At 37.1% G+C, this 12,010-nt stretch overlaps 2 protein-coding genes and 1 long non-coding RNA gene across 3 annotated transcripts; 2 read left to right on the top strand and 1 right to left on the bottom strand.

The window, feature by feature from the left end:
- The first annotated feature begins 3,408 nt into the window (after positions 1 to 3,408).
- Positions 3,409 to 5,447, top strand: LOC149709335 (uncharacterized). Its single transcript, XM_089864697.1, has 3 exons — positions 3,409 to 3,535; positions 4,210 to 4,455; positions 5,101 to 5,447. Exons 1-3 carry the CDS (start codon positions 3,439 to 3,441, stop codon positions 5,445 to 5,447), a joined length of 690 nt encoding a protein of 229 aa, XP_089720823.1. The 5' UTR covers positions 3,409 to 3,438.
- On the bottom strand, positions 5,407 to 6,740 carry LOC149709336 (uncharacterized). Its single transcript, XR_016381348.1, has 3 exons — positions 6,090 to 6,740; positions 5,919 to 6,031; positions 5,407 to 5,544 (listed from the first exon to the last, which is right to left on the bottom strand). It is a non-coding gene; the product is annotated as an uncharacterized LOC149709336 (long non-coding RNA).
- A 773-nt stretch (positions 6,741 to 7,513) lies between these two features.
- LOC149709337 (acetylcholine receptor subunit alpha-L1-like) lies at positions 7,514 to 11,633 on the top strand. Its single transcript, XM_089863516.1, has 6 exons — positions 7,514 to 7,609; positions 7,781 to 7,884; positions 8,257 to 8,425; positions 9,052 to 9,184; positions 10,340 to 10,585; positions 11,032 to 11,633. The coding sequence occupies exons 1-6, from the start codon at positions 7,514 to 7,516 to the stop codon at positions 11,376 to 11,378; spliced, it is 1,095 nt and encodes a 364-aa protein (XP_089719642.1). The 3' UTR covers positions 11,379 to 11,633.
- Positions 11,634 to 12,010: the final 377 nt, after the last annotated feature.

A 12,010-nucleotide genomic window follows, 5' to 3' on the forward strand; every position in this document is an offset into this window, starting at 1 on the left:
TTAGTTTATTAAGCCTAGATTTTATTAAATCAGTAACAGTTTAATTATTTATTTTTTTCCATTGTGTAGTGGAATGCTTCGTAAATGAAAATGATGTACGGAAAGCAATTTTATCAAGGTACAATAAAAGTATCGCGCCTTCCTCCATTGAAGGACATTATGGCTTAACTAGGAGTGTTTTCGATATTGGAATATCCCTAAGGCGAATTGTGAAATTTGTGAGTAATCACTCAATTTTAAAACTAATTTTTAATTAAAGGATTAAAAGGGTGGTCGCCCGTTTCCGCACAGTTTTATTTTTCACACCTTAGAAACCTATAGCCCGTTTCCGCTCAATTTTTCATAACCCATTTCCGCACAGTTTGCAAAAAAAATATTTTCTTGTTGATTACATTTTAAAAACTTTAACTTATGCCGCTGACCCATTGGACCAAAATGTGAGGATTTATGATTATAAAATTGTCGATAGATTTATTTTTAATGCAGATTTTACAAACGGAATTAAAAAATGCTCCTTTTCCTTCTATTTTTCAACAAAAACACACTTGGTTTAATGCTTACGTCTATAAATCTATTTTCTATATCAATAGTGATATTGCAATGGTCAAATCACAAGTTTAGTAGCATGCTTCTATTGTAGTATAACCTAACCCTAACTTAACCGCAACCGAACCTAACCTAATCAACAAGAAAATAAAAATGTTCTATTTGCAAAGTGTGGGTTATGGTAAAAAATGGTGAACTAAAATTTCAATGTAAAAACTGTGCAGAAATGGGCCATGAAAAGTGTGCGGAATTGGGCTATGATTTTCAAAAATTGTGCGGAAATGGGCATCCTCGATTAAAAGCTTATAAGGGTTTGAAAGTTTTAACAATTTTAAGTTAATTTTCGTATCAAAAATGGAATATACAATTGGAAACTCGGTAGGGTGATAACGTCACGACTTTATCGCCTTCTGGTGGAAAATGTCTGTAGCTAGCGACAGGCGTTTGTTTGACACCCCCCGAAAGAGGGTGTTTCTCATAAGGGTGTGTTCTGTGTGTCAGACTGAATGAAAAGTGCCAAAGAACATTGAGTTTAAAACATTTATTGTCGGAGGTATGGGCCCCAAACATTGCCATCAAAAACAAGGACTTTTGCATTGAAGGGGAGTAAGATATATAAGCCTGCCCATCTTGTTTAGACAATTTCAATAGCCTCCAATCTAGCAGAAATGTGTTTTATAAGGTAAAGTGTGCCTAAGCTGGTAATGTAAAGTAGTTCAAACTTCAAAGTGTAATAGCATAAGAGTGGGCATTTTGAACAATACCTCTATATAACGATGTTAATTTGGTACGAATTAAAGAAACATTAATTGGAAACTCTTGTGCAATTACACTTTGAACTACATTACATTACCAGCTTAGACACACTTCTACCTTTAAACTTACGCTTCTGAAACACAAAGACTCATTAACATTCTTAGACTGGAGAGCATTGAAATTGTCTAAACAAGATAGGCTCTTGAAGGTGATGCGCAACCGAATATATTATTTAAACCGCAATAGATATTTCTCAAAACATTGGACTTATTTACAACCTATTCTATCCAAAACCGAGTGATAAAGTTAAACGCTATTAACCCTTTAATGTTAATATTTGAAACATAAATTAATCTTGAACATTATTAATGTATTTTTCAAGTCTGCTCAGGAGAGCACTTTGACGTTAGACGCGTATTTTTACCGAGTAAGTAAAATCAAAGCAAAATTAGAAGTTACTCTACTCTTAATTCTCGTTTAGCTTTGAAAATTTGCATTCACCCGTTTGTTCTTCTAACTTATATGGCTATTTGCATGGCTTTATTGCTAACAACTTTAATTTTTCACCTTCTCGAATTAAAGTTTCACTGAAGTTTATCATTTATACTTATGACCACAAAAATATGCTTGAAAAGTAACTGAAACGCTTTAACAATTACTCTTAAATCATATTTAGGGCTGGGAAGATGAAAGACTAATATTGACCCATACTGAAAAATGGCAATACCTCTCAATCGACAGAAATTTGCTTTGGAAACCAAACATTACCATATTCAACAAGTAAGAAAAACTTCAGTAAAAAGTCTGTTATAAACACGATTTTTACTTTTTCTATACTTTCCCCTCCATTTTGAAAGGAAAAAGTATATACACTTTAAAGTTTAATACTTAAGTTATTTTTGCTAGATGTGTTTATATATGCTTCCCAGGGTTTAAATATAATAAAAAAACCAATGACTAGGTATCCAGTCCCACTCCATGGTGAGTCTTTGTATCTTGACGTCAATTGGGGCCTGGGACGTATTTTAAAATAATTTTACCCACATGCCGATTCCTTAATTTCTGTCCCTTTGAAACGTAGAAGTTCGTGTGTGAACTTGCTACGACAAATTTTCTTGTCATTCAGAACATACTCTGTTTTTCAATCATATTTTTAGAGTAAAACAAGAAGAAAAAGGCGCATCTGAACCAGTCTTTGTTTCGAACCATGGCGCTGTATATAACACAGAATTGGTCAGATTCCACACTTATTGCAAGCCAACTCTAAAGTATTTTCCATGTGATAGCCATACATGCGACCTAATATATGGCACTTGGCTAGAAGAAGTAAGTATCTATCGGCACAAGTAACGGAACAACAAGTATGATACTTAATGTAACACGTTAAAGGGGCTCGCCGGCGCTGTTGGGAAGGAGACCGCCATTAGTTCAGGGGGAAAACACCCAGCGGTGGACGGGTAAGTAATATGCTAACCAACCGTTTGATCCCCCCTTCACCCCAACAGCTCCAGCCAGCCCCTTTAATAGAGATGTGTTTCCAAGTAAAACATATTTGAAAACAAACTTGTCATTCACCAATAAAACCTGGCTTTCGTAGAAGCGATCAACTTCTTTGAGTCATCCCTACAGCTAATAGCAATAATTGCGCACTCATATCTAAAACGTTAATTTCCGATGCGGGTTTTGTGGGCCGGGCTTGAATACTCCGTCACGCCTCATAATTGTGACGTCTTTCTAACTGCGATTTCATTGGTTGGTAGCAACAGGCAGCGAGATAGATTATTACTTTACATGGAAAAATTCGTCATGCATAATGACAGATTAGTCCATAGCTCTTGTCACAAAATACACCTAGATACGTTGAGAAATTGGCTACACATTGTTTATCACAATTAGCCGCACGTATTCCTGGTATAAACACCAAGGTGTAACGTGTTTTAAGATCGATTTGCCCGCAACTTGCTCATTTTCCCATAGGAACGAACTCCAATTTAGCGTTATTACAATTGAAGTGTCACACTCATTGTTGTAATGTAATTTACGCTATCATCTTTAAAGATTCTATTTTCTAAAGAAAAATCTATCTCAAATTTATTTTAGGGCAGAATTATCACGCCGAGAAAACCCTTTGTTCCCATGTACGTTATTCATTTTGCATTGCCAAGTCCAAAGTGGTTAATTAGCACCACCTACAAGAGTACCGAAAATTACTATCCGATACCGCTTAATAAAGGTAAGCGCAGTACCGTCTGCTTAATACGGAACAAATGGTATGTGGACCCAAAGATGTTAGATGGGCCTCCAAAGTGGTAGGATTTTACTTTATCTAACTAACCCAACCAACACTGGTTTCTGGATAAATCCCACCTTCAACGTCACCAATCCACCAAAGTCCTTCCGTTTGAAGAAACATCTGCCGTCTTTGTTGTCAACATACCCATCAGTGGGGACTGTAAAGAAGGCATCGGCGGGTGAGTAAAAACTATATGAAATACGTCAGAGGCACGTGGCCGAGGAGAGGCGTGGTTCAAAGAAGCTTAGTTCGTTTTATTTCGAAAAATACCACTTCATGGAATTGGCGCTGCAATCGTGCGAAAAACAAGGACTAGATGTCCAGTTCCACTCTATGAGGAGTCTTTGTATCTTGGCATCACGTGATGTCTGTGACGTATTTCAAATAGTCTAGGGGATTAACACCATTTACACCAGGAGACCAGACTACTTGGTACTGCACTTTGTCTGCAAAGTAGCCTGGTCTCATCCTGTAAATGGTATCAGTCCTCTTAGTCTAAAAACAATGTATACAGGCACTAATCAAGAAACTAAATGAGGAGACGCTATGTCTTTAAGTGAATTAAAGTCAAAATTTGTGAAATTTTTTTCAATAAAGCGGTTGACCTTTTTCAGATATTGTCGTTCCAATCCACAAAAACACTCTTGTCATAAACAGAATGGCACCGTTAATAGCGCTGTCAATCTTAACCGTGGCAGTGTTATCAGTTTTGATGGGATTTTTACCGCTATTATTGTCACCAAAAGACGGAATTTGTATTCGCCTGAGTTTCGGAACAATTGGACTGTTAGTAGGACAACAGGCTATGGACGCCATCAACCAATTTGTCCCCGCTCATCAAGGACAAACGCCACTTATAAGTTAGTGCAATCAAGGAAGATCATGCGAGGACAGTTTGGTCAGTTATCTTCGCGAAATGAAGCAGGTCACGTGTCTATTTTTCGGCGTTGGTTTTAACCGCGCATGATCGGAGCGCAACACGTCATTTCCCTACGTAATTACCTTCTGACGCCAGAGGTGGAATCGTCGTTTCCCCTTGAAAATGACAGGGATGGAGTGGGAACCCCCATACCTACAACGTTCCCTCTGTACCCCCACCAGCGGCACCGAAGTTCTCCCAGCATCCGCAGCGTCTAGGTAGGGTCGTACAGTACGGAATCATCTTAAAAATAGAAGCTTGTTTTCGAATAAATACAATGGTCTTACGTGGCAGCACGCTCTTAACAATCGCCTGTCGAAAGGGTAGGGGCGTGCGCAAGGTGCATGGGAGATTTTCGGTGCCGCAGGTCACCCATAATCAATTCCACTCCATATTACCTCATTTCTCTCTGGTTTGCTCAGTACGATGCGTCAGAAAGTTGCGCACTAGCACACCAAACTTCTCTGAGTTCTCTCGCTTGATCTTCCTTGGTGAAACGTTTTTCAATTCTTTACATTGCGGTTTTATGAAATGTTTTTCCTGTAACATAAATAGGGTAATGAGCAATTTCCTTGAAAATTTCCAGGTCAATACCTCTTTGCCTGCAATATCTTCTTGCTCTTTTCGTTAATGGAAACATTCATGGCCAGCGTAATTGTCCGGTACACGAGTAAACCCTCGGAAAGATTGTCCTCAATTGTCAGGTGGTCACTTGCGAAAAATATTTTCGCGTTTCTGGGAAGCGGCGAAGATGGTTTGAGTGATAAGCTCCAACTTATCGAAGAAAACATGGAGACAACATCGGAAACGGAAGAACCAGCGGAAGCAATTGTCCGATGGGAGGATGTAGCAATGTTTTTCGATTCAACTACGTTCTGTTTGGAATTCGTTGCTTGGATTATTTTCTCTGTTGTTGTTTTCGTGACTGAGTAGTTAAATTGTATTGGAATTTCTGTTACGGGCCTCCATCGTCTACTTGAGCGGTATTTCGGTTGCAACAGTTGTCACCATTTGCGAAATATTTTCCATTCTATTTCAAAAATGAAATACATTTCTTAACTAGAAAGTGTTCTTGTTACAATAATCCTAAATACTTGGAAGATATTTGTTTCACGTAAATAAATAGTGAAAATCATAACTGTTGTCTGCTATAGCGTTTGTTTTATCTTGTTTTAACAAAAAGAAAAAATAAACACTTTGTATAACAGTGAAATCATTTTATTTCTCATCTCTTGCATGGAATGTATTGTTTTTTACAATGGGCGGCTCAAAATTTGACTATTATAGGCCGTTTTTTGTTCTTAAAAAACCATACAATTCCAACTTAGCGACCAAAACTCTCTATAGCGAGACTGATCGTCTTTACATCACTTCTATTACTAGTTTATAGAGTATCGCACCCACACGCAGATATAATATTACGTAGTCGTAAAGTCTCTTGTTTAATATTTATCCTCATAGTACACCACTGGTCGCCACTGGTACTGCGCACCACCCCTTCGAAAAATATACACCTACTATCAGAAGAAAATGAAATATGATATTTCCCAAATGTAGGCGTGTATAAAAACTTACAACAAAGTTCAAATAGTCTAGGAAAGCAACTGAAGAACAAGCTCGTGCAATTAAAATGCAGATTGTAGTAATTAGTCTAATTTCATTGACGTATTTCACCTTGGCAGGTGAGTAACTATTTTTTTAGAGAAGTTGTGTTGTATGTTCGGTAACAAGCCATTTCTTTATGCTGGTTTTGGGCCACTCTTTAGTTGATTAAGCCTAGATTTTATTAAATCAGTAACAGTTTAATTATTTATTTATGTCCATCGTGTAGTGGAATGCTTCGTAAATGAAAATGATGTACGAAAAGCAATTTTATCAAGGTACAATAAAAGTATCGCGCCTTCCTCCATTGAAGAAAATTATGGCTTAGCTAGGAGTTTTTTCGATATTGGAATATCTCTAAGGCGAATTGTGAAATTTGTGAGTAATCACTCAATTTTAAAACCAATTTTTAATTAAAGGATTAAAAGCTTATAAGGGTTTGAAAGTTTTAACAATTTTAAGTTAATTTTCGTATCTAAAATGGAATATACAATTGACAACTCGGTTGGGTGATAACGTCACGACTGTATCGCCTTCTGGTGGAAAATGTCTGTAGCTAGCGAAAGGCGTTTGTTTGACACCCTCCGTAAGAGGGTGTTTCTTATGGGTGTGTTCTGTGTGTGAGACTGAATGAAAAATGCCAAAGAACATTGAGTTTAAAACATTTACTGTCGGAGGTATGGGCCCGAAACATTGGCATCAAAAACACGGACTTTTGCATTGATGGGGAGTAAGATACATAAACCTGTCCATCTTGTTTAAACAATTTCAATAGCCTCCAATCTAGCAGAAATGTGTTTTATAAGGTAAAGTGTGCCAAAGCTGGTAACGTAAAGTAGTTCAAACTTCAAAGTGTAATAGCATAAGAGTGGACATATTAATCGATGTTAATTTGATACGAATTAAAGAAATATTAATTGGAAACTCTTGTGCAATTACACTTTGAATTGCTTTACATTACCAGCTTAGACACACTTCTACCTTTAAACTTACACTTTTGCTAGATTAAGGCTCATTAACGTTCTTAGATTGGAGGGTATTGAAATTGTCTAAACAAGATGGTCAGACTGATATGTCTTACTCCTCATGTGTGTCAATTTCTTTGTTTTAGGGACCAAATTTTGGGTGCCCGTCCCTCCGTAAATAAATGTTGTATACCCCATGTTCTTTGACACTTTTCGCTCAGTCTGACCCAAAGAACACACTCTATGGCAGACTTATCAGAAACACCCTGTATAGCAAACCACGTAAAAACTATTTCATTTGCTCTTGAAGAGTTGCACAACCGAATATATTATTTAAACCGCAGTAGATATTTCTCAAAACATTGGACTGAGATCTATATAAAGCTTACTTATTTATAAAACTTTTTGATCCAAAACGCTATTAACCCTTTAATGTTAATTTTTGAAACATTAATCTTGAACATTATTAATGTATTTTTCAAGTCTGCCAAGGAGAGCACTTTGACGTTAGACGCGTATTTTTACCGAGTAAGTAATTAAAGCAAAATTAGAAGTTACCCTACTTAACAACATAAATTTTTAATTTTTCGAATTAAAGTTTGTCTAAAGTTTTTCCTGCTACCGTTTATATTTAGGACACTAACATTTGCTTGAAAAATAACTGAAATGATTTAACAATTACTCTTAAAACATCATTAGGGCTGGGAAGATGATAGACTAATGTGGAACCATTCTGAAAATTGGCAATACTTCTCAGTCGACAGAAATTTGCTTTGGCAACCAAACATTACCATATTCAACAAGTAAGAAAAACTTCAGTAAAAAGTCTGTTATTAACACGATTTTATCTTTTCTATACTTTCCCGTGCATTTTGAAAGGAAACGGTATATACACTTGAAAGTTTAATACTTAAGTTATTTTTGCTAGATGTGTTTATATAAATATGCTTCCCAGGGTTTAAATATATAAAAAAAAAGCCTGAAAAAACTATGACTAGGTATTCAATCCCACTCCATGGTGAGCCTTTGTATCTTGACGTCAAGTGGTGCCTGTGACATATTTAAAATAATTTTACCCACTGTCCATTTGAAACGTAGAAGTTCGTGTGTGAACGTTGTTACGACAAATTTTCTTGTCATTCAGAGCTCAATCTGTTTTTAAATCATATTTTTAGAGTAAAACAAGAAGAAAAAGGCGCATCTGAACCGATCTTTGTTTCGAACCATGGCGGTGTATATAACACAGACTTGGTCAGATTCCACACTTATTGCAAGGCAACTCTAAAGTATTTTCCGTTTGATAGCCATACATGCGACCTAATATATGGCGCTTGGCTTGAAGAAGTAAGTATCTTTCGTCTCAAGTAATGCAACAACAAGTATGATACTTAATGTAACACGTTAATAGAGACGTGTGTTTCCAATTAAAACATTATATTTGACAATAAACTTCTCATTCACCAATAAAACCTGGCTTTCGTAGAAGCAAACAACTTCTTTGCTACAGTTAATACCAATAATTGTGCCCCCATATCTAACACGTTAATTTCCAATGCGAGTTTTGTGGGTCGGGCTTGAATACTCCGTTACGTCTCATAATTCAGACGTCTTTCTAACTGCGATTTCATTGGTTGGTAGCAACGCGAGGTCTAGCAACAGGCAGCGAGATAGATTATTAATTCACGTGGAAAAATTCATCATGCATAATGATTAGTCCGCAGCTTTTCCCACAGAATACACATACATTGAGAAAATGGCAACACAATGTTTACTATTAGCTGCACGTATTCTTGGTATAAACACCAAGGAATATTGTGGTTAAAGAGTTGCCCTCAACTTGCTCATTGTAGCAAACTCCAATTTAGCGTTACTGTAATTGAAGTGTCACACTCATTGTTGCAATGTTATTTACGCTATCATCTTTAAAGATTCTATTTTCTAATGAAAAAGCGATCTCTAAATAATTTCAGGGCAGAATTATCACGCCGAGAAAACCCTTCGTTCCCATGTACGTTACTCATTTTGCATTGCCAAGTCCAAAGTGGTTAATTAGCACCACCTACAAGAGTACCGAAAATTACTGTCCGATACCAATGAATAAAGGTAAGCGCAGTATCGTCTGCTTAAGTCGGAACAAACGGTATGTGGACCCAAAGATGCTAGATGGGGCTTCAACGTCACCAGTCCACTTAAGTCCTTCCGTTTGAAGCCATGTCTGCGGTCTTTGTTGTCCACATACCAATTATTTTTCAGTCTTAAGACAATATATGCTCAAACACCACACTTCATTTTACCTCCAACATTTCAAAAGATACTATAATTTCTAGCAATAACCGTAGACCACAAATATACAATCCGTTAAAAGATTACCACATTACATTTTTTCTTTGCTCTCCCATAAGCCATTTGAGTAACCTTAATGAGTTTCTGCAGAAGAAAGTACACTTGCAATTAAGGATAAGGAAATTCTTCTTCGAAAGTGGAAACAGTGTGAAAAGATTAACTGTGCGCGTTTTACAAGGGCTATCTAATGGAAGCGGCCATTTTGCTTCTTACTGGTTTACGTTAACGCCATCTAGGCCTAGCTTTTAACCAATAGACTTAAAAGAAGAGCTGATTTTTGAAGCCAATGAGCAAGCTCGGTGTTAAAAGTGTGTTTGGGGGTGAGGAGAACCGAGAAGCTGTTCTTTTCTATCCTTTCACTAAAAACTTAATATACTTTGGACCCACCCGTCTCAAATGTCTGCATGATGTTCTTTTTTAAAATCTAACCTTTTTGCAACTTTCAAATTAAAAAAAAATCGATGCTTTATTATGGGTTAATTATAAACCAAAAATATTGAGAGTAGATAGTTTTCACACTAGAAGGATTGATACCATTTACAACAGGAGGCCAGACTACTTGGTACTGCACTTTGCCCGCCTGGTAGCCTGGCCTACTGGTGTAAATGGTATCAACCCTTCTAGTTTGAAAACTATGCACAGGACGTGCTTTACAGGCTTAATGGCTACGGCTTCACATCCGTCCCAACCTTGAGAGGCACTCAACCAAACCACTTCTAATTAATCTGCTGATACCAACCATGCATTTTAGTAAATAAAAATTATCTCAAATAGACGTGAGTGTTAATAAGGGATAATTGTTAAGTGGTATACGGGCTCTAATCAAGAAACTTCATGAGCTGTCGCTATGTCTTTAAGTGATATACAGTCGAAATATGTGAAATTTTCTTCAATAAAGTGGTTGACCTTTTTCAGATATTGTCGTTCCAATCCACAAAAACACTCTTGTCATAAACAGAATGGCACCGTTAATAGCGCTGTCAATCTTAACCGTGGCAGTGTTATCAGTTTTGATGGGATTTTTACCGCTATTATTGTCACCAAAAGACGGACTTTGTATTCGCCTGAGTTTCGGAACAATTGGACTGTTAGTAGGACAACAGGCTATGGACGCCATCAACCAATTCGTCCCCGCTCATCAAGGACAAACGCCACTTATAAGTTAGTGAAACCAAGGAAGATCAAGCGAGGAAAGTTTGGTCAGTTATAGATGTCTCTCTTCGCGAAACGAAGCAGGTCACGTGTCTATTACTTAGTTTTTACTGCGTATGATCTGAGCGCAACACGTCATTTCCCTACGTATTCGCCGTCAGACACCAGGTGGAGAATAGACCATAGACCACTTCGACGTTTGCGCTGTAGTCTTTTTGTACCATGAGAGTGAGCAGACGGCAATGTACGTCCCGATACTGATGATTGCCTACTTTAGTTTTTCGTCGAAACGGTCTATTGTCGTCTGCCTCAGAAAACTGCACCAACGATGGGAGAATTTTGGGCGACCGTAGTTATAACGTTACACAAACTTGCCTCGATTGATCTTCCTTGTGAAACTTTTTTCAATTCTTTAGATTAGCATTTTTTAAAATTGTCATTGACCGAATTTCCAGGTCAATATCTTTTTGCCTGCAATATCTTCTTGCTCTTTTCGTTAATGGAAACATTCATGGCCAGCGTAATTGTCCGGTACACGAGTAAACCCTCAGAGAGATTATCCTCAATTGTCAGGTGGTCTCTGTCGAAAAAGATTTTCGCATTTCTGGGAAGCGGCGAAGATGGTTTGAGTGATAAGCTCCAACTTATCGAAGAAAACATGGAGACGACATCGGAAACGGAAGAACCAGCGGAAGTAATTGTCCGATGGGAGGATGTTGCAATGTTTTTCGATTCAACTACGTTCTGTTTGGAATTTGTTGCTTGGATTATTTTCTCTGTTGTTGTTTTCGTGACTGAGTAGTTGAAGCGCAATTTGTTATAGATAGTGTGTACTAAAGGGGCTAGATAAATTTCCTTCCATTTGTTATTAGAGCATCTCGAGTGTTTGGAACTAAATCGAACTGAAAGCTACAAGCTTTTCAGTCTGTTGTAGATAAAGGTTGAATTGCACTCACAAATGACTGACAATACTTGTCTGCGCACTATCTATAAACTCACACCTTCCATAGTCGATATAATGATAAAGTTCAATAAATAAATAAATAAATGAATAAAATGTTAGTTGCCTCATTTCTTTGAAATTATTAGCAGAATTACTTCTGTTATAGGGATTTTCATCTTTGATATTTATGTAGTTTGTAATTGCAAAGATATAGCAGAAAACTATAGGCCTTATCGTGTGTTTCCTGTTAAAGAGACTTCAACGGTTCAATGAAAATAAGAGTATTATTTCATTACAGGAACCCAGGAGAAAAAATGTTCTTAGAAATAACTTATCACTCTTTTGGTCCGAGGCTCAAAAAGCAATTATCTTAGTAGCCCTAATTATGACAGGATATTATATCTTAGCAACAATCGACCTTCAAAATTCCCCAAATGGCCGATAGTTGTTTATATTTCTCTCCAACGTTTCCTTCAAATGAATTTCACTTA

The sequence above is a fragment of the Phalangium opilio genome, unplaced genomic scaffold (genome assembly GCF_054372755.1).
Source record: "Phalangium opilio isolate 3A_F unplaced genomic scaffold, DU_Popi_V2 ptg000013l_1, whole genome shotgun sequence".
NCBI classification, from domain to species: domain Eukaryota; kingdom Metazoa; phylum Arthropoda; class Arachnida; order Opiliones; family Phalangiidae; genus Phalangium; species Phalangium opilio.